Consider the following 20,435-nt stretch of genomic DNA (forward strand, 5'->3'; position numbering starts at 1 on the left):
CATACATGTACATGCAGCTAAATGTTAAACATACAGACATGTCAAGTAACACCTGTGCATTTATACATGTGTAGCATGAACTAAAAAATGTGTTTGCTTAAGTAAAGAAATCTTTCTTGTCTTATTAGCCTCAGCCAATATCAGTGGAGGGTATAATATACTTGGCTTACATGTGCTACAGTACAGTATGTACATGTACCTCGCCACTATATTGGCACATGTCCCCCGTAAAGCGTTATCTCCCACTTCCTTTCATCAAAAAAAACGATCAAGGTAATGGCAGACCAGGGAAGGGGGGAAGAAGAAAGGTACACAACACATGCCCTTCCTTTCCCCCACCCCATTTTCTTTTTTGGGGGGCACGGTCATGTACATGTAGCTTGCCTTTTTCTGGTCTCTCCTTTCTACAGGTTATTGAACAACTGTATGACCCGAACTGCCATTCACGTACTCCACATACCGGTAAACATGTACCTCACTTGAATGCACCGCATATGTACATGTATGTTCAGGTCTCATCTCCATTTGGCAAGCTTCTCTCCCCCCCCCCGTCCTTTTTTGAAAAAATGGACCTGATGAGGTTATTCCATTCTTCCTCCCTCCATTGATGGGATTGCCAGACACCCCAGGGGTAGAGTGGCTTGCCCAGGGACACAACAAACGGCCAGTATAAAGTCAGCACATTCTGGCCACTTGGGCGCACTCCCCCTTAAATGCACGGAGAGTGTAAGACAAAAAAAGACTGCACTGCAGACGAATGTTGCAAATCGTGAAGATGAGCACTTGACTCCAAATCAGACTTCCAAATGGAGCGCGTAAGATTAGTAGGTCGGTAAATGAGAAAAAAAACGATAGACCAATGGTCTCCTTCCATCAAAGCAAGCACTACAGCAATGCCTTAAGGACTCAGTCCAGTGGGTGCAATTACCTATACTGAAATCCCTAGGTACATACATGTACAAATTGTACATTTACTACGGTACGACTCGAGCATCTATGGGTCAATGACACCGATACACATGTAAATTATGTACATGCTAGATAGTGCAACCTCATCAAGGGTGGCTTTGACAAAAGAGCAATCCTCCAAAGTCTCATCTGCACACCTGATACAGTCTCACCGTCCGCTGATATTCTATACCCGCTTGCCCCTTTTGATCCATGGCAAAAAAAAAAAAACGAAAATGCCTCGGGGCTGCATAAATGCGGCGCATTACGGCTTTTGATCTTGCGGAAAGCCCCGCGCTTGGGTTTCGGGCCCCTGACCAATCGTTGCATCTCCCTGGGTCTCTGCACTCAAGACGCGGCCATGAATTCTGATATGAGATGATGCTCCGGGGCAAGTTTTCACTTCTTTTTTTCTCCAAATATTCATTCAGACGGGATCAAAGCAGAGCATTTTCTCTTGCAATTCAGTAGAGCACACAAAATGAAGAGAACTCGAACTCGTACATGTACTCGTATGCACTGCACAATTAATTCAATATTGCACCTAAAAGTGTCTGACTGAAGTTCAACATTTTCCGTAGGACAATTTTGCAATAGTAAGTTATATATTGAATCCCAATCAAAAATTGATGTTAGCTTTGACCATTCTTCATAAAGGTATCTGTTTTTCACTTATTGCAAGTTTTCACAGTCTTGTACTTGTACATGTACAGTACAGGCATAACATACATGTATATAATGGAAGAACTTCTGCATTGCCGGCTTTCTGCCTGGTATGGTTTTGGGTCCCACCCTTAACACTGAAGCACTCCAATACATTTGAGTCTGACATCAAATATGCCCAACTTGGACAAACACCAAATACATGTATTTACCCACTATAGAAACTCCCAATCTAACGTCTTTAATCCACAGTGGAATTTCAGGCCTTAGGTAAAGTACATGTAAATGTACATGCAGTGGCACTTGCACTTGAACTCAAACTTCAGCATACAACAGCACTAAGCTGCAAAAATGAACAGCTGTCTACAAAAACCATAATAAAACTGGATACTGTCTGGCTACTCTGGTACTAGAACTGGGCCATATGGTTAACAATGTACCAGCAGCCTGGGTAGTTGTTAATGTACACATTTGTCTGTCACCACCAAATCTGTAGTTCCCTTATGATATACAAATTAGAGTTGGGCGATTCCAGCACTTTCGGAATTGATTCCAATTCCATCCAGGAATCGCTATTCCACTTGGAATTGATTCCAATTTTTACATGTGTGAATGCCATGTTGAGTATACCCGGAATTAAATGCAAAATGCACAGTTTGCAAGTTTTTTCCTAAACACTTGTGTCATTAAAAATTATCCCCTAATTATCAGAAACATAAAAGATTTATTACCATTACAGATTTTTAAATCAGAAATTTTAACTTGATGGAAGCACATCATTTATGGGAAAAGGTTATCAATCTACGTAGACCGCTGGCTTTCAAGTTTTCCAATTTATATAGAAGTGACCATGAGTTCTAAAATTCATTTCCTCAAAAAAGTGGAATCGCAACTCCGATTCCAAATTTGGAATGGATTCTACCCGATTCTAGCATGGATTTGCCCAAGCCTGATACGAATTGTACGTACTAGTACTAATATGGTATGTTACATGTGGCTCTTCCCAAATTGCAAAAAAAAAACCCAGAAAACGAAAACATGGTACAACATTAAATGTCCTAGCACAATTACACGTATTACCTGAAGAAAGTCAAGGACAATATCAGTCACTCTTTGACAGTACGGAAATGGGTAAATGTAAAGTGCCAATTTGTAAAAACCCTTCCATTTGCTCCAATGTCAAGACATTTTATGTCCACAATGTACATGTACATATGTAGAGAGTAGACACTGTGGAATGCACAGTGAATACAGAAGAAGTGCCTTCTGGTACAGGTACACAGTACACATGTGCATACGTGTACACTGTACATGCACAAACAGGTTCCAGTGCTTCACATGTGAGGCACTACACACTGTGCGTAAAAATGGGTAGGCATTCACCGCGTTCAGGGGACAAGTTCTGTTGTTAGGGAAATTTGAAATGAGTTGTGGGGACATTACTGAATACGTTTTTGGTCCCCATAGGTGAAATATCGAGTGTGCATGTACAATACCGGTATGTCCCAGCAACTACAGTGCGGGAAATATGGTATTGTACCGGTATTTTGACTGAGCTGCGATTGACATGTGTACTTGTACATGTGTGTATGTAAAAATGTGTCATATTTCTCAATGGACATTGCAGGTGTATGCAGCCATATGTGATACAGTAATGATAGCCGACACGTACGGTGTACATGGTGTACATTTACATGTATGTGACTGAGTAAACCCACATATACACGTTACATGTACCAGTAAATTGTATGCATGTGACTACATAAACACGGAAATATGTATGTACATTCTGTTTTCTCTGTTGTTTGGGTTTTTTTTTTAGATCCTGTGTAAATGAGAAGTATGTGTACCGGAAGTGTAATATTACACATGATGTAATATTACACATGATGTGCATGTAACATTACACAGGCATGCACTGAGTTCCCTGACCAACAAACAGGTGTGTACAGCAAGCTGATGATCCATCTCCAAGGAAGGTCAATGTTTACTCTTGCCATGGATAACTGGTCAGAACAGACCTGCCCACTGCAAGGCTTAGGTTTTTCTGCCACACACCCTCTCCCCTCCCCCCCAAAAAATCAATATGTCCGTGAGGACAGGAAACTCGATAAGACGGAGCCAAGAAGCTCTACAATGGGACCAGACGCCGAGGATCCAATAGGAATAAATCAGCGCCGAGGGAGAATGCGGAGAAAAGGAAGGCGTCGGTTGCGAGTGCATGAGACAGTGCTTGGGATATCCAACGCACCATCATCAAGTCAAAATCCCGACACAGTAGTGGTCGTGGTAATTATCGCTGGCGTAACTAGATTGGCCGGGGCATCGGGTGTGTGTAACAAGCCTCTCCAGCAGGGATTAAGAGGCAATCTAATATGCATGCAACAACTAGAGGGGAAAGAAGCCGGGTGGAACAAAAACAGACATGGTCAGGAAAACTGAATCAAATGCTGATTGATATGGAGAAAAAAATTTGCAAGAGCAATATGAGGGCCATTGTGGAGTTGACATTCCTTCATCACAAAGAAATATGTGTACCGGTTAATTGTACCGGTGCACAGAACCCACAAAAGACTCTTTGTTGTCATCTTACATGTCAAAGGATGTTGGTGTATGCTTGATCTACATGTACATGTATGCGAAAGTTGGATATTCAAGAAACAAAGGGAAATGCAATGCTTGAAGGCAATGCCACATTATTTTAAAGATAACAGTTTTGATTTACACCATGAATTTTGAACGATTTTGTTTGAGAGCAAAAAGTAATTTTATAATTTTTTCTACATGTATTAAAATACATACTGTGACATTTGTTTTCATGAAAAATCCAATTAAAAATGAAAAAGAAACCAATTTGACTAGGAATCATTTCAAGGTCTGCTATTTTCACCTTGAAAAAGGGTTACAAAAAATTGTCGGGTCCGGACAGAATTTGTATAAATGCAGGTACATGTACATACATGCAGGTGTTCATTTACACATTGTACAAAGTTCCCAGGATTGCAAATAGATTTTTTTTTTGATGTTAATCAGTCACTTTGGGCAAGCTTTAATGCATTAATGACTGACAAGTGTCTTCCTCAAGCAATTCTTTTCTTTTCTTCACGGACTCTCAGAACTGTCAGCTGAGATTATCACTTGCCGGCAAAAATGACATTGTCATACAAGCCTAATCCTCTTTCCCTTTGGAAGTGACAGATTGGGAATTTTTTCTCTCGGGCAAGAGATTACAATTTAAAAATATATAATGATATATATAAATATATTACCACCAAGTAAATACCGGTGTGTTTTGGGACTAAAAATGACGTTTTCGTAAAAGTCCCAAAATATGGACTGTAGATGTACATAATTGGTGTCATTTTTTATTGTGAGGATTTCAAGAAAAAAAAGAATCCACTAGTGCTTATCAATGAAGAAAACCCATGTACATTTATGTATGCACGTACTTACATGTACATGTGCATGTATATGTATACCGTACATGTACATGCATCTACATGCAATGCATGGTATAATATCACAAATACAAGCACTGATTCAGGTACCCGGTACATGTAAATGTATGCCAGTTCATCACCTAGACACAGGGGCTTAAGGGTTGCTAAGCTGAAGACATCAAGCCAATTAATGCTGGCATTCTGCCAAATACCTGGCACTCTGGGAATTAATTTGCTCAAGAGCAAATAACAAGGAATCGATTGGCTGGTGGATAAGGGCAAAGTTGTGCCGACATCATGACACATGTTGATAATGAACACATCCTCTTTGTCCCCTTGAAAACAATGCGTCTCTGAACTTGGGTAATGAAACATATTTTGTAAAACAGACTTGGCCATTCAAAGAAACTGAATGACTACTTCCAAGGTTGTGATAGGACTTGACATTCAACTCAAATGGGAAACTTCCAATTTTTTTATCCCCTGTTCCAATACCCTAATATTAACTTCCAAAAACTAACTTGATGAGGATATAACCACACTTGCAGTAACAATTAAGTTTACAGTTAACAAGTAGCGTCTCATAAGAACCTGTCCTGAGGACAGGCAAGAATGAATTTGGACAGGCAGTTTTTGCTTGTTCAAAAATTTACAAGCCCTCACTTTCATGTAAATCTATAACAATGGTTGGCATATTGACCCAAGTGGAAATACCATACATGGCCCAAGATAGCAACAAAGGGTGTCAATTTCTAAAATATTGTAATCCTAGATGAAACCCTCTTCACAAGTACATTTGTCCACATCTTTGTTAAAATATCATTTTTTTTGGTGGGGTAAATTTTTAATCAATTCCAAATGGAACTTGAATAAGATCTATTCCAAATACACTGCAGTTTTTAACTACAACACCTTGACAGCAATGGCACATCCGGGAGGGGGCAGGTTGCTCGGCAGCCAGCATTTCTTAACAACTGTCCATCAGCCACAGCCAGTTTTAACTCATGATACCAGGTATTTTAAATGGTTTCTAGCAAAGATCGTATAGCGCCGAAGGTGCAAGATGGATAACTCTGCCAAAAAGATGTAATTACCATGGGCGCCATCTGAGCAAGCGATACACCTGCGTAGTTTACGGTAATGCTTAGGCGCAGGCTCACCAGGTGCACGTGCCTGCCGTGGCGCCTGCGCGTATGCATTAATGTGCATTGCGCACGCGCATTGCTTGCTCAAATGGCGCCTATGCGATTACAACGTTTTATGTGTATTCACGGTGAAGTTCGCCATCTTGCACCGCTTCGCGGCACTATACGATCTTTGGTTTCTAGACAATATTTATCTTCTACACTCTAGTGATGACTTACGTATCCTCCTTTATGCTTTTCCAAGGTCAACAGCTTTCCAACTTTTCGGGATGCATTCAGTAAGCAACGCAAGGCTGAAGTTCTAGAACCTTCAAAAAAGCGTCTCCACTGGAGATGAATACAGTGGAGCGTTGCTATACTGAACACTGCTATACCGAACATTTGGCTGTACCAAACACTGTCCTTGGCTCCCAATATTTTGTGCACAAACCTACCGAACATTATGTGGTTGCAAATCAACAGAGATTCCCCACAGCATGTATCAGAGATCGATCCTGAGAGGTAGCTTCACGACTTTCAGGATAAACTACATGTAAATTTCAATTTTCTAACTCAAGATTTAATAAAAACCCAAAATAATTAACAGATACATTTCTAGAAACCTCAAACGTGAATGCAAAACATCACGAAAACAGCGAATCATAGTATCACAAGAGGGGGCAATTTAGTTAGACAAGAGAGGGAGCTATTCAACATGGCAACGAAACGTTTCGCTATACCAAAAGACCAGTGTACCGAACATTTAGCGTGGACCCCGTCATGTTCCTTACAGTGGCATTCCACTGTAATTTGAAACCAAAATGCAGAACCAGATGTTTTCTCACCTCTCCAAGTTTTGGTGGCATCCCATCTCCAAGTACATCTTTCACAAAGACGGGCCGGCTCATGTACCCAGCGGGGGTGGAGTATCGTTTAAAAGCCTCCCTAATCCGCTTGAATTCTTCCTCAGTAACTAAGAAAGAGAGACGTGGGTTGATTAGATCATTTGGAAACATCAGGAAGAAAAAGAAGCACTTACCCTTGGAAAATCTACAGTTTAACCATTAAAAACCATAAACATGTACTGGGGCTCTAATTTCAGAAGGAGTAACTGTCAGGTGTTAACAGAATACCCACTTGTCCAAGATAAGACAACATTGGCATGTATTTGATATTATGTCACTGTTGCGCTGTGAACGCCAGTAAATGTGAGTCCATCTCTCTATTTTTTCTCCTTTGTAAATCAAATTGTAATAAATATTCAAGACTTTATACAAGATAGATCTACTAAAGTTCTTACATTTGCTCTTTTTTATTTTGGTGTCTATTATCAAAAAGCGTGCCTATGATTCGCGCATACAGAAAGGATATCGCAAGTCAGCACAAACTTATTGATGCAGGACAGCAGCAGAACACTGCATAATTCATGTCTGGTACATACATGTACTGTATTTTTTATTAATTACTTAACTCACTAAACTGCATGAACATAAAACACTGTGTTATATTCCCGAAACTGTCCAGAAACCAAACTGGCATTTCGATATAATTAGCACACTTAGTACACTGACCAAACTTTGTTTTATGGCTTCACTTGTGCAACTTGACAGTTGGATTAAAATCCTACATGAAATAAATACATTGAAGAGCACCGGATGTCACCAAAGTGACAGAAATGCTGTCCCCTGCAGGCATTCTTATTAACGGTGGGAATTTACATTTAGTTTGAAAAACATTTACAAAATATTCCCACACCGTTTAAACGTTTAGCCAAACTTTATAGAGGCTGCCTTCACCTACTGGAACTTTCATACAGGTATGCATAATTATATAGTTCAACAACATAATTATATGGTCCAACCTACATGTACATGTATGTAAAAATGTAGACTGATGTTGGGGCACTGAAAACAAGCAATGCTTATTGTTATAGAATCTACCTTTTCTCAAAAAGTACATGGATGTTGAAGGGGACAAAATCAGTAATCCTACTCATATGTAACAGGCATCATTCACAACAAAAATGAATGCCAGATTGCATTAAGCAAAAATGTTAAACCTCTAGAATATTTTAACATCTTTTGTATTTTGAGTGTACACTAAAACTGTACTCCATCCTAATATTTCTTCCAAATATTCACCAGATATTACTCAGTTCAGAAAGAGTTCCATAGGCCCTTTAGACAACACTTATTTTCCAGTAAAATGTTATAACTGCCATCAGAAATTGATAACGTCCTAAAAAGAGAACTTCAGCTTCAAAAATTCTGAAGAGTTTACTTAGAAAATGCTTAGGAATGTTGGGAATTTGTTAGGGTTTTTTATACAAGTCTCATAGGCCTAGGTTTGTGCACTAGGGGCACAGACCCAGACCATGGAGGAATAAAACATTGCAATTGTTGTCTGCAGGATAGAACATTTTCCCCGGGTTTATAGGCCTACATGTGGTTTAGCAATCGAGCTCAAACCAAAAAAATCCATGTGAGAATTTATGTAATTGTTGCAGCACAAATGTACTTAGGGCTTAGGCCCAACCATGGGGCCCAACTCACACATTACCACAGGCGTGGTGCTGCAAACATGAAGATGACTTAGGCCTATCACGTCAAGTAAGTGGGCCTACATGTAGGCCTATGTCACGTCAAGCATGTGATTCTACCTCCATGCGCCAAGCAACACAGCACGCACAGTGTCATGACTGTCAATGATTGTTGCGTCAATTTGTGTTACACCCCCGAGTCAAAATCGACACGGCAAACACGGCAACAAACCTCTTCTGATGGCATCTTCGTAGGGGATTATCGAGGGCCTGCTGTCCTTGTTCCCCATGCTGAAAATCGGACGCTGTCCGAGTCCTGCGACTCGACAAATTCCACGATTTTTAAGGGGTTGGCCTCACACTCGCTATCGACGGGCCCACAACAGAACCGCCGCCATGTTGCGCTCTGTGATGTCACATGACATTGAAAAGGCGACTGAGGCTGGCCGGTCGTGTCGGTAAACTTGGCTACGGCCGGCTATAGCACACAAAACGTGAAACGGCTGCCGCCGATATTCTGTGACTTCCTTAGGTTCTCGTGTTATTGCTAGCCATAGCCAATCAATTCGGACACGGCCAACCTAATAAACGTGACTCGTGAGGTTTTCATTGACGTCTGAAATTGGTTTCTTAATTTGTTTGATTGTCTTACAACTGCAAGTCAGTTAAGTTGCATTTTCAGTGTCTGGCTTTACTGCTCTGTGCTCTTAATCTACGATTTTTCTTGAGACAGCTGGTAAAGGAACATCTCTTTCTTGGCAGGAATGAAGACCTCAATCATGCACAATGAAGCTCAAGTTCAACAAGTCCCGCATTGCCGAGTTTGTAATTCAATTGAATATGTCTAATCTGATAACACTGAACTTGTGGAAATCTCTGCAGAGTGTGGAACCAAGGTGAAACTGCAAATTACAAATTAACTCTTTTCTGACGAGATTTCTTCCAATTAGTGGCTCCTTCAGGCTCTATTATATCCCCATTTTAAATGTGAGGTCACACTTGTATCTATATAAGCTAAGGCCTAGCACAAACATGGCAGAAATCACTGTGATTGAGGTTTATGAATGGGCTGCTGATATTGGGAAAGACTTGGAGAAACTCATCAATGCTGTTGGGAGTGACCTGGTGGTGGAGCTGATGCCCAAGGTGGTGCGGGTCTTGGAGCAACTGGAGTTGTGCATCAAGCAGCGCGAGAAAGGGATCGGCGAGCTGCAGCAACTGCAGGAGCAGCTGCAGTTGGCCAAGCACGCAAGTGTGGTCGCCTCAGATGAAAACCTGCGTCTTATAATGGCAAGTGTGTCGATGAGACCATCTTGGTGTATATAGCCATGAGCACAATGCTCAGGGGTGCCCGGTGGAGACGGAGAGAGAGGATGGTTGCATGTGGGTATTTTGAAATGAAAGTGTGTATAAAGCTGTGAAATAAAAGATACAAAGGAGACAGTGGGGGAACTGCTTTTATTTACAGATTTTGTGAAGACTCCTTTGTGTTCATTAGAACTATATTTTCCATGTCTTGTGTTAACTTGTAGGATGTAAAACAACTCGATGAACAGAGGCAGAAAGAAATACATGACTGGATGACAGTGGCAAAGAGACTGGAACAGCAGAACAACATGTTGATGGCACAGCTGAGTGAGAAGGAAGGCATAGTTGACAAGGAGAAAGGTATCAGAATGGAGTTAGGGACATGGAATCGTTCACCTTGTCCCTCCCCAATCTGTCAGCCAGGTCCCTCCCTTCTCCCATCCATTGACTCTGTACCAGCATAAGTGCAGGATGCGCTACATGCATGTGGCTTCGTGTGAGCCGTTTTTGCTACATGTAGCATGCAGTGAAATGGATACTTGTAAAATGGATTACACGCCACTTTTCATCTGAATCTGCACAAAACTTGAACATGGGTGCTGAGCACACGGAGACTGGCGTTCAAGTATCTGTCATACTTCTTTCTCATTTACCTTAATGATGATGACAGTGATGAGAATCCTGACCGTGCTGACAAGAAGGTTGGATCTGTGTGTCAGGATCAAACATAAAGAGTAACAAATCTTTTGGACTTTTTATTTCCCTTCCTCCCCAAAAAGCCCTAAATTGTAGCTTCACCCCCAAAAGGGCCGTAAAAGGTTACGTGAAAAAAATTCTGATTAGTCTCCCCCCCCCAAAGAAACAAGTTCCCCCCTGCCAAAAATATGGTTCTGGATCTGCCCTCAGGTCACTCTCATGACAGTGACAACAACTGTGGCCATGAAATTCTTGAGATTGTAGCAATAACTAGAGTGGCAGTGATGGTGATCTGTCTTTTTCGTTCCTCGCTGCAGCCCAAGAGCAGGAGGCCTTGCAGGTCCTCTATCAGTTGAAGGAGACAGTGGATAAGCAGAGGGACGCCATAAGAGCCAAGGATGATGAGATAGCCACGCGGACGTTGGAGGTGGAGGCTGTAAGTATGGTTTAGCAGAGTGAAAAATGGAGTCAGCCACAAGCCATTTACCAGTAAAAGGGAGAAGGGCAATGGCAGGTTCCATTCTTTTGAGTATCTTATGACTTTCAACTACATGTATGATTTGAGATGGACTTGTGATCTAGACCTATGATGACTCATTAATGACTGTTGATGACTTGTGATGAATTCTGGTGTCTTATGATGGCTTGTGATGACTTGTAATGACTTATGATGACGTGTGATAAATTGTGATGACATCTTATGACTTGTAATGACATGTTACCTAGACTTATGATGACTTGTGATGACGTGTAATGACTTATTATGACTTGTGATGACTTATAATGACTTTTGTAAATTTTGTAAAATTTTCAAGTTTGTAATGCTATCCTTTGATTCTTACTGCAGCAGAGTGTTATGTTTAACAGCTAGTCAAGGTCACTTAATCTTAAACTTCCAAGATCCTTCCAAATCTCACAGGGAGGTAGAGCCCAGCCACTGTTACTTTCTGTGGGGCTTTTTCATGCACATTATGAGATTGTGTGACATTTAAGGTGTGTCCTTGCTAAAATTATTGGGAATGACGGATTCAAGGTCTGAGTTTATTCCAGATTCTTTGTTGTGGTCACAGCTACAGCAGCACGTCGACAGGCTGGCCAAGGTCACAGCCGACCTGCGCCGCAAGAATGAACTCCTCAACAGCATGGCTAAGAATTTTATCCAGGAGAAGTCCCAGCTGCAGTCGCAGCTGACAGCGATGGACAAACAGCAACAGCAGCAGCAGCAGACGCTGACCGAGCACCAGGGGATAGTCGAGCAACAGCAGAAGAGCGCGGACGACGGTGGCGACGCCCTGGATGGCGAGGCAAACGAGGAGAATGTACCCATGGGAAATATGGTAAGAACTTATTGTAGATTAAGTAGGGCTTGCCCGTGTCTGAAATGGACTATGGCTTAAGCTAGTCGCCATGGTACCCTAATGGCAAAAAGTGAGCCAAAGTCACAATACAATTCAGATGCAGCCATAATCTTAACACAGCCCCAGTATCACTTCAGCCAGTGGTAGACTGGATCAGTTTAGGGGAAATAAAAACCGAGAGAACTTCAATTCAAAGTAGGACATGTTTTGACCGGTAGTACGTTGTTCAGTGAATGAGATTCAAGCATTTCCTAAAAGAGCTTCTGTCCTGCTATTTGGTTTGCAAAGTAAATTCTGTTAGCTCTACTGTGTGCTTAGAATCAGTTGAGAGAAATTAACTAAACTAATGTGCACGCATTACAGAAAACCTTTTCCTGGTAACTTCTCTTCATTAAGCCTGATTATGTGCAAAGAAATAAGAACAAAAATTATACCTTGCCGAAGAGCTCCGTGAAACTCAGTGAACATAGTAGTGTTCGGTTGGAGTCTTCTTAAATTTAGCATTGGTCATAATATTTCCAGGTGACCATCGACTTGACAGGCAAGGAGATCATTGACCTCAGCGATCCTGACAGACCCCGCTTCACACTGCTAGAGCTCCAGACTGTCCTGCAAGAACGGGACGAGCTCAAGCTGGACGTGATGGAGCTGGAGGACGAACTGCAGCAGTACAGGTAAGCGGGAGTCCATCCGTAGCTGGAAACCCCATTGTTTAACGGTTTTGTTAACCACTACGAAAGCTAAAGTATCAGGGGGCGTGACACTGTGATCCCTGCAGCATCTTTCTCAGTACATTTCAGGTCACTGTAGTCAGAAGGCAGATAGCAGCAAGTGTGGTATTTTACAAGTCTGAAATAGAGAGGCTCAGCAATTCAGAAGGAAAGCAGTTTGAGAAAAGGGCTCTTTAGTGTGACATACAACAAATTGAGTCAGATATTGCCAGAGTTTCGTTTGCATTGGAAGCATATTTTTGTATTCAAGTGGGATTCATGAGTGAACATCAAAATTTTTGTTCTTTTGCGAGTCTGTGTAATGTATTGCGGAAAACAAATCTGAGTGTCTTCTTTGTTTTTAATGAGTAGGTTTCTTTAATTCTTTTTGGTGAAAGACAAAGTTATTTGGTGGCTTGAAGAAGCAGAGACAGAAGACGATGAAGACATGCCTAGTTTTATTGTTGGGAGGGGCAATGGCATTCCATTGAAAACCTAAAGAAATTGAGAGGGACTGAAGTGCAGGGGAATTCAAAACTCAGGTCATGGAGGTGCAAACCGAAAGTACCAGTTGATTTCAAATCACCACACCCTTTACTATTTTTGCTTGGAGTTTGTAGACAATAGTATGCAGCCTAATGTGATTGCTTGTTGATCTTAGGGAATATAGATAAATTCACAAGAAATATAAACCTGCCAATCAGGGGCATCAATACATATTGCCGCAATCCTCATATACAGTTCTGTTCTTGGTGGTTTTTTTAACCCCAGACCCAAGGAAGTTGATGTCCAGTTGACAGAGGCTGACCAAAAGCGAGCAAGAAGCAACTCCAAGAATAAAGGAGAGCCATCTGGCATCAAGAAACTGTATGTACCAAATCTATGACATTTGAAATCACAGATTTGGGTCCCACCCATGCAAGCCGAAATCATTCTCACAGGCTCTTGGACAACACTGGGAATACAGTGACTTGGGGAAAACCAAAGCATATCGAATGAAGGACAGAAGCTTGTCTCAAAATAAACGTATGGGTGCCATTCACATTAAAGAGCACCACCAAGAGGTTAATCCAAAGAGGCCAGTTTGTACAGTGCATCGTTGAAAAGTCAACATTCATCTGTTGACTTTTGAGGGTGATGTTTACTTGTAAGCAGGTAAATCGTGTGCTCAATTGTTTTTGGACATGCGCAGTAGACCTTATTTAAAGCCGTATTCAATCGCATTCCCTGAACCTATATTGTTCAACACAATCTGTGGGTATTGTCAGACTATGTTGGGTTCCATGGATCACTTGAAATTGTTTGAATATGGCTTAACATTTCATTATGTGTAATGGACTCTTATTCAATTCAAGTCAATATGGCCGACATGTAAATGAAGTTCACTGAAATTGACTCTGTGAAATAATAATGATGCCAAACAGCATTAGTTATCCATTTACTTTTGCTGATGCTCAATGAAGCAGAGATGATTAATTGCAAGACAATAATTTAGGGAATTCGCCCTGAATTCCAAAAGCAGCCTATTCAAGGGAAACAGATTGCATCATTAACCCCTCTGAGAGAGACACTTTATATGCACTTTAACTTTCACATTGAGCCAGTTCAGTATTCTAATAGCACATGTCCAAAATGGAGGGTGTCTGAGGTCATCCAGATGCACGTGTAAGGTCCACCTCATAAGCACAGTCTTATGCAGACTCACACATGTGCTGTTTTCTTGAATAGCCTTAGGTTGTTTTAAATATTGAACCAGCTTACTTCTTAAATAAGTTTCACTGTGTCTTTCCAAATATTTTTGTTCAAATGCTAAACTTCTGGCCTGTGTTGCCATTTTGTCACATATCTGATCTAGTGTGACCATGTGTTGCCCCAGTGTTTCACACATGTGCAAGATGTGTTAGCCTTGCGCTCCAGTAGAACAATGTTTTACTCTTTAGTGAGTACATTTTATCCGAGTGTTCAAAAATAGCATGCCTGCTTGAGCAAAGTTTACAAGCTTACAATTGTGTAAATTTGTTGGAGTTTTGAGTGATCTGTGTGAGTGGTTATTTGCAACATTCTGCTAACCCCTCTTTTTAGAGCTTTCAAAATCCCCAAGAATGTTTCTTTTGAAGGATGTTGCAGGATTGAGCAAGGTAGAGCCCATCCATGCCATTATTATTTTAATATCCCTTGGAGGGTGAAGTACATGCGCAAAGGGTGTGACATTGGCTCTCCTGCAGAGTGGAATATTTATTCAGGAAGGTTTCAACTAAAGTACCTGAGATGCTAGGGTCCAGAGGTGACAACTTGATGTTTTTATTTACTGTATAGTTCATTCTTGCCCTTTTTTGGAGGAGTGTGGCTGGGTGCTTAAGGTTTGTCAAGCAAACAGATCAGAGGGGTCAGGAGTTTGAATCCAGCTGTTTGCCAAAAGTTGTGGCCTCAGGCAAGCCTCTTTACCCTGATTGGCCCCTCTCCATCCAGGAGCATAAACAGTTACAGGTGGTAGCTATGGAGCAAGGTGTGATAGACTGGTATCCCATCCAGGGGGGAATAGAAACAGTTTCAGTTATTCCATGTGAAAGAAACTAAAAAGCTATGTGATAAACTACAGGATAACATGACAGGATAAGTAACCTCAGCCCTGTTTAATCTGGCAACTGTTTACTTTTGCATTTTCGTGTTTCCTGAGATTAACTTAACTTGGTTCTGCCTTGGTGTTAGCTTTTAGACAAGGAGGGAAGTGTCAAAATCAGAAGTGGGAGCAAAAGCCTAGAGAGCCTCAGATGAATCCCACAAAACTTTTTATGGACAAAACAAATGGTTACATTGTTGCTATGGTTACAGCGAAACTGGAATCATCTTCATTAAGTACATCTGAGGAGGAGGAGGAGAAGAACAAGTCCTGCGCAAAATACCCCAGAAAGAGACACAGTAGACACTGGAATGCCATTGCTGCTGTGTGCTCAGCCCCCATTCAAAGATGTGACTTGGTTGTGCACATTCTGATGAAAATTAGTTTCTGCAATTTGTGCACACGTCAATTACATACAATATGTCTTTCCCAAAGGAGATCCTTTGAGGGGCCACACAGCTATCTTTTACGCCTTTGGCATCATGGTTGACTCACTGTCTTCTACCTTGATAAAAACCTAGTTTTAGTAACTTACTTTTTTCTCCTGTGATCTTTGTAAACCCGTTTAATGGTGACTGACAAAGGAATGGGCCAGTGAGGAATGTTGTAACGGCAGAGGTGAGACCCAAACAGCTAACAGCATGCTGGATGTGTTTGTCATTGTACTGGTCAGCTTTGTTGGTGTGTGCGAGTCCTGTCTGTAGACTAAGCACTGGTGGCAGAACACCCCCCCTCCCACTTTTGGCAGCGGGGCAGGGTGGTCATTGATTGGTTTTTTAATGGCTGATGTGTGATGCTCTCACAACTGCTGCCCCCCACTTAGAAAATCATTCTGCACCGTTGAGACTGATCCATCGGCTAATGAGCAGAAGGCATGATTTACGTAGTGCCACGGTAAATGTTCATGTTATGCACAGTTTAAGGGGAGGGGATGTCTGTTGTGGAAATTATCTGACACCAGGGGGTTCTGTTTGAATAGACTGAACAGGGCAAAATTCTTACAATAGGGACACTGTTCACAGTGACCTTTTTTGCCGTCAGTCATGTGATTTTTTTCAGAGGACAAGGAGTTTGCCGACGAAAAAACGAAGAAGAGGGTGGTATCACGGTTTCCAAATCTCTCCCAACCCCTCCACCCCTTGTGACGGTGCCGGGTGCACATAAATTTCGTTGAGTTGTAACCACATTAAACCACAGCTATTTCAGGCTTCTCACTAAAATGGTCACTGTCACCCAAGCTGTGGTTGAATTGGGCCTGGAACTCCATTTAGCGTGTTTTGTGGCTGTGGCTTCAAGCTCTTGACATTGACGTGCTACAGTGGAAAGCCTGAGCCACTGCCCAAAACCCCCTTTCTCGCAGTCTTGGTTTTCACTGTAAGTGTCGGATGTCCATTATGGTTCTACTCCAGTGACAATGTTCACTTGTGTCATTTGTTTTTACTTTTTACTTATTTTGCATGCCTTAATCACAGCACAACTTTAACGTAGTATAGCAGTTGCGTATTTCTGTGGAAGCACCTGGAGAGGGGGGCTACCTCTCCTGTGCCATCCCCCTCCCTATAGTTATGTCATTGTTGTACCGTAGTGGACAATCACTTACTATCCACCTCGAGCAGAAACCCCCCCCCTTCATCGGTTGAAAAGAGCCATATTTGTCAGGAGTGTTCATTTTGTTGGTAGTGATGCGACCATACCGTGTGCATTTCATAGTTGCTCGTGAACCAGGGAAGTTCAGATCCAACCAAAGGGGCCTCCATTTCTAAGAAAATTGTGCCCTCTCTGGGTCCAGCTCGAGGCTCATAGTGGAAGCAACTTTTGTGTGGGCTGTACTTGCTCCTGGTCTTGAATCTTGACTACGTCTGTGCCTTTCCATTTATATGTTTTTTGTTGGTTTGTGCACCAGTGTTTACTTGATTAGGTAGTGAGTTATGGGAGATGATAGTATTACAGTTGCCCTGTATTGTTCCTCTTTTGCAGGTTTTCATTTCTTTTTCGCGGCAAGAACAATGTGAAACCATCCCCTGAACCCCAGGATGAAAGTACTTGGGAATTTCTGGAGAAACCGAAGCAGGAGCTGCCCCCTGCAGATGAGGCAACACTGGCAGTGACTGGCGAAGACCAGAGGGGACACTCTGTCAGCCTGACCCCCTCGCTGTCCCCGCCGGCGCGCGTGGACAGTCCGATACCGGAGGAGACGCCCCTAGAGGATGACCAGCGCCGGAGGAGCTACTCGGGGCCCGTCCTCATGGCCACGCGCAAGGAGCCCTTCAAGCAGCGGGAGCGCATGACCTGCGTCCGCACGGACAGCCACCAGCTGATTGAGCTGGGCCACGACATCGCGTCGCTGTGCCGCCCGGACCTGAATGCGGGCCCCGCGGTCCCGGCCACTATTGCCATGTCCCCGCCAGGCCAGCCTATCAGCCGCAACAACAGCAATAGCGCTGGAGAGACCAAGGGCAGTGGGGGCGGACAGATGATGATGGAGGACAGACAGGCAGGTGATGCGGAGACTACAGGTCAGGAGTCAAGCACTGATGTTCCAAAAATCCTCATCAATAACAATGACATTGAAGAAGCAGAGGTGGAAATGTAAGCTTGCTGAGCAAGTACTGAGCAGTAATTTCAGAGAGGTGCTAAAATAGCTCACCTTTGATAGCATTCATCCTCTACCACTTGTACTGCAAAATAATCAATAATCTCAATGTTATATCAGAAATATGCAAGGTTTTTAAGTTTGAAATTCAAGGTCAGTATTGAGCAAGAAACGCTGATATTGTATATGAGAGTGATACATATGCATTCATTTCTAACATTGTTCTGTTATTCCTTGGGTGTGCCAAACATTTTAGTTTTCAATTTACAAAATATTATTTGTAGCATATGATGCTTTTTAATAATTCTATTTATATGTCTTTTTGTTAATACAATCCTTAATTTTTTATGGAATGTTTGAGTAGCAGAAGTGTTCAAAAAGATCAAAAAGGGAAGTGTTTTAAACTTTTTTAGTTCACTTAGTCTTGCCCTAATTAAAACCCACCAAGTGAGATTTTACCGCTGAACATTTATTTGATATGAATGTAAATACTTTAGGGGTATTCAGTATAAATTTATGGAATGTTTGATCACAGTACTGACGTATCACATATAAAAGAAAAGTATTTTCTTTCCGCAATAATATAAAATTGAAATTAAAAGGTTGTATGTTTGGTGGTCTGAAAAAATACTGAGGTGTTGGATATGTTTCTGACAGTTTTCTGAATTCCCGATGATTTTTGAAAATTGTTTTTCTGTTTTTTTAAAATGCCCATATCAAATATGTGTATGCCTGTAAATTTGTTAAGATATACTCATAAGGTTTTTCAAATGAACAAAACAGGAAAGCTTTTTTAATTGTTGGTTTCAGCTTGAAGAAATTTCAATTGCTATGAAGCTGATATAAAGTTCAATTTTAATTGTCGAAGCTGACATTTATTATTAGTGAACCCGCTGTGTACTATTCAAGACATAATGTGATGATTTTGTATTCGTGATGTTTATGTAATCATTCGTACTCCCAGCATGCTTGCTGCCTTCAGAAATTGAAAGCTTCCATTTTCAGATTGAGATTGAATTATTTCTACATTTTTGAAGTACATGTTCAACCACAATGAAGACTGGTCGTTAGCATTGTCTCTTTTTTATTGTGATGTGTCATCTGTTGGGATTAAGTGGGTGACTTTGCTTTGTCTTATGTTGCATTCCAATTTACTATTTTTGCGAGACTTTAACGCAGCTAAATTGAGCTTTATTGATGCCATGTCTGGACTGTCACCGAGTAACTTTTCCAAGAATCACATTACCAAAGGGCACGTCAAGTCCCATTTTTCCCCTTAATTCAGTCACAAGTAATTTCTTGAGATAAGTAACAAGTCACTTTTTCTAGGCAAGTCAAGTTATGAGTCATTTTCTTGAGACAAGTCAAATCTTGAGTCATTTTCTCAAGACAAGTCATAAGTCAATTTTTCAGATCACAAGTCCCAACTCTTTTTTGAAAGTCCATCTGCAGTCATAATTTGACATGGCACACATTTTCCAACATCCCGTATTGATGTGATGCGGTGTGCTTTACCACACATTGGTAGGCAAGATTTGCTTGCCCTATTTTCCTCTGATGATGTGCGGATTATTTTTTTTCTATGATAAAAATTAGTATGATGAAAAAGACAGGCTTTCCCTGCTATTGTTTTTTAATTTATACTGTGAATAATGTCAAATATAACCTAGGTTTTTTATTTTCCCAGTTCAGAAGATTTGGCAGTCAAATTTATTACGATTCATTTCATGGAACTTTCAACATATTCATAGATCAACATTCAATTTGCTAAAACAAATCATTTAATTTCTATGACAAGAACGTAACATTTCCAGTACGTCCAATCATGTTGTTAACGTCCTCAGAGGGCAAGAGTGTTTTATCACTGGGATAGGCTCGACTAAACCTGTTGTACGTTTGAGAATCGTAACTAAGGTACTAATAACAGAAAACCGCCTCCGATACAGCATTAAGATGCTGTTTGCAATTTGGACGGTGGGATACTTTCATTTGTGGCAGCTAGCAGCTGTGGAAAAATTAGTTCTGCTATTGAAATTCCCCAGATTAAATCACAAACCATGAAATTCTTCTCAAGTTAGAATAACCCTCGGAGCATAAACATTGTTTTTTATACAGTGTGCATGGCAAAGTGCAAACAGGTACATGTAATAAGGGCATTTCACAAAAGTGCAACTCCAAGAGTTTGCAATGCGTTGACCAATCACAATGCGCAAAAGCTGTCGACAATTTCCAAATGTGCATTGGGTCAACAGCTTTGGCGCATTGTGATTGGTCAAAAACCAAATAAGCTGGGTTCCTCTTTTGAGGGCTTTTCCAAAACCAAATTTCTGGGGGGAGGGCCAGATTTGTTTTGGAGGGCAAAAAAATGTGCAATTTTTTCATGTAACCTTTCTGTCCTTTCTGAAGGGTGAGAATGTTTTTTGTACAACCAAAAAA

General features: G+C 41.4%; 2 protein-coding genes across 4 annotated transcripts in view; one reads left to right on the forward strand and one right to left on the reverse strand.

Moving 5' to 3' along the window:
- The window catches only part of LOC110986285 (ubiquitin carboxyl-terminal hydrolase 32-like), a 49,950-nt gene extending 40,811 nt beyond the window's left edge, over window positions 1-9,139 (reverse strand). For both annotated transcript variants that reach the window (XM_087140899.1, XM_087140898.1), the window contains exons 1-2: window positions 8,947-9,139; window positions 7,021-7,148 (exon numbers count right to left, since the gene is read on the reverse strand). In XM_087140899.1, coding sequence (XP_086997025.1) covers window positions 7,021-7,148; window positions 8,947-9,004 — 186 coding nt within the window. In that variant the 5' untranslated portion in view covers window positions 9,005-9,139. The remainder of the gene's footprint in view (window positions 1-7,020; window positions 7,149-8,946) is intronic.
- Window positions 9,140-9,267: 128 nt separating this feature from the next.
- Window positions 9,268-19,057, forward strand: LOC147798078 (RILP-like protein 1). Of its 2 annotated transcripts, none has more exons than XM_087140901.1 (7): window positions 9,268-9,610; window positions 10,247-10,382; window positions 11,036-11,154; window positions 11,789-12,055; window positions 12,599-12,750; window positions 13,558-13,653; window positions 17,384-19,057. In XM_087140901.1, exons 2-7 carry the CDS (start codon window positions 10,295-10,297, stop codon window positions 17,997-17,999), a joined length of 1,338 nt encoding a protein of 445 aa, XP_086997027.1. In that variant the 5' UTR covers window positions 9,268-9,610; window positions 10,247-10,294; the 3' UTR covers window positions 18,000-19,057. The 2 variants fall into 2 exon arrangements, with proteins under 2 accessions (XP_086997027.1, XP_086997026.1); XM_087140900.1 differs by lacking the exon at window positions 9,268-9,610 and adding an exon at window positions 9,623-10,004.
- Window positions 19,058-20,435: the final 1,378 nt, after the last annotated feature.

Source organism: Acanthaster planci, linkage group LG09 (assembly GCF_054643075.1).
Source record: "Acanthaster planci isolate LZ-2023a linkage group LG09, COTS_SCS, whole genome shotgun sequence".
Classification (NCBI taxonomy): Eukaryota; Metazoa; Echinodermata; class Asteroidea; order Valvatida; family Acanthasteridae; genus Acanthaster; species Acanthaster planci.

What these genes read in the sequence shown, in the direction of transcription:
- LOC147798078 (XM_087140900.1), top strand. Translation starts at nt 9,747, where the DNA reads ATGGCAGAAATCACTGTGATTGAGGTTTATGAATGGGCTGCTGATATT. An exon ending in GACGAACTGCAGCAGTACAG is followed by an intron (nt 12,751 to 13,557) that starts GTAAGCGGGAGT and finishes TTTTAACCCCAG; the next exon opens with ACCCAAGGAAGTTGATGTCC. An exon ending in CCATCTGGCATCAAGAAACT is followed by an intron (nt 13,654 to 17,383) that starts GTATGTACCAAA and finishes CCTCTTTTGCAG; the next exon opens with GTTTTCATTTCTTTTTCGCG.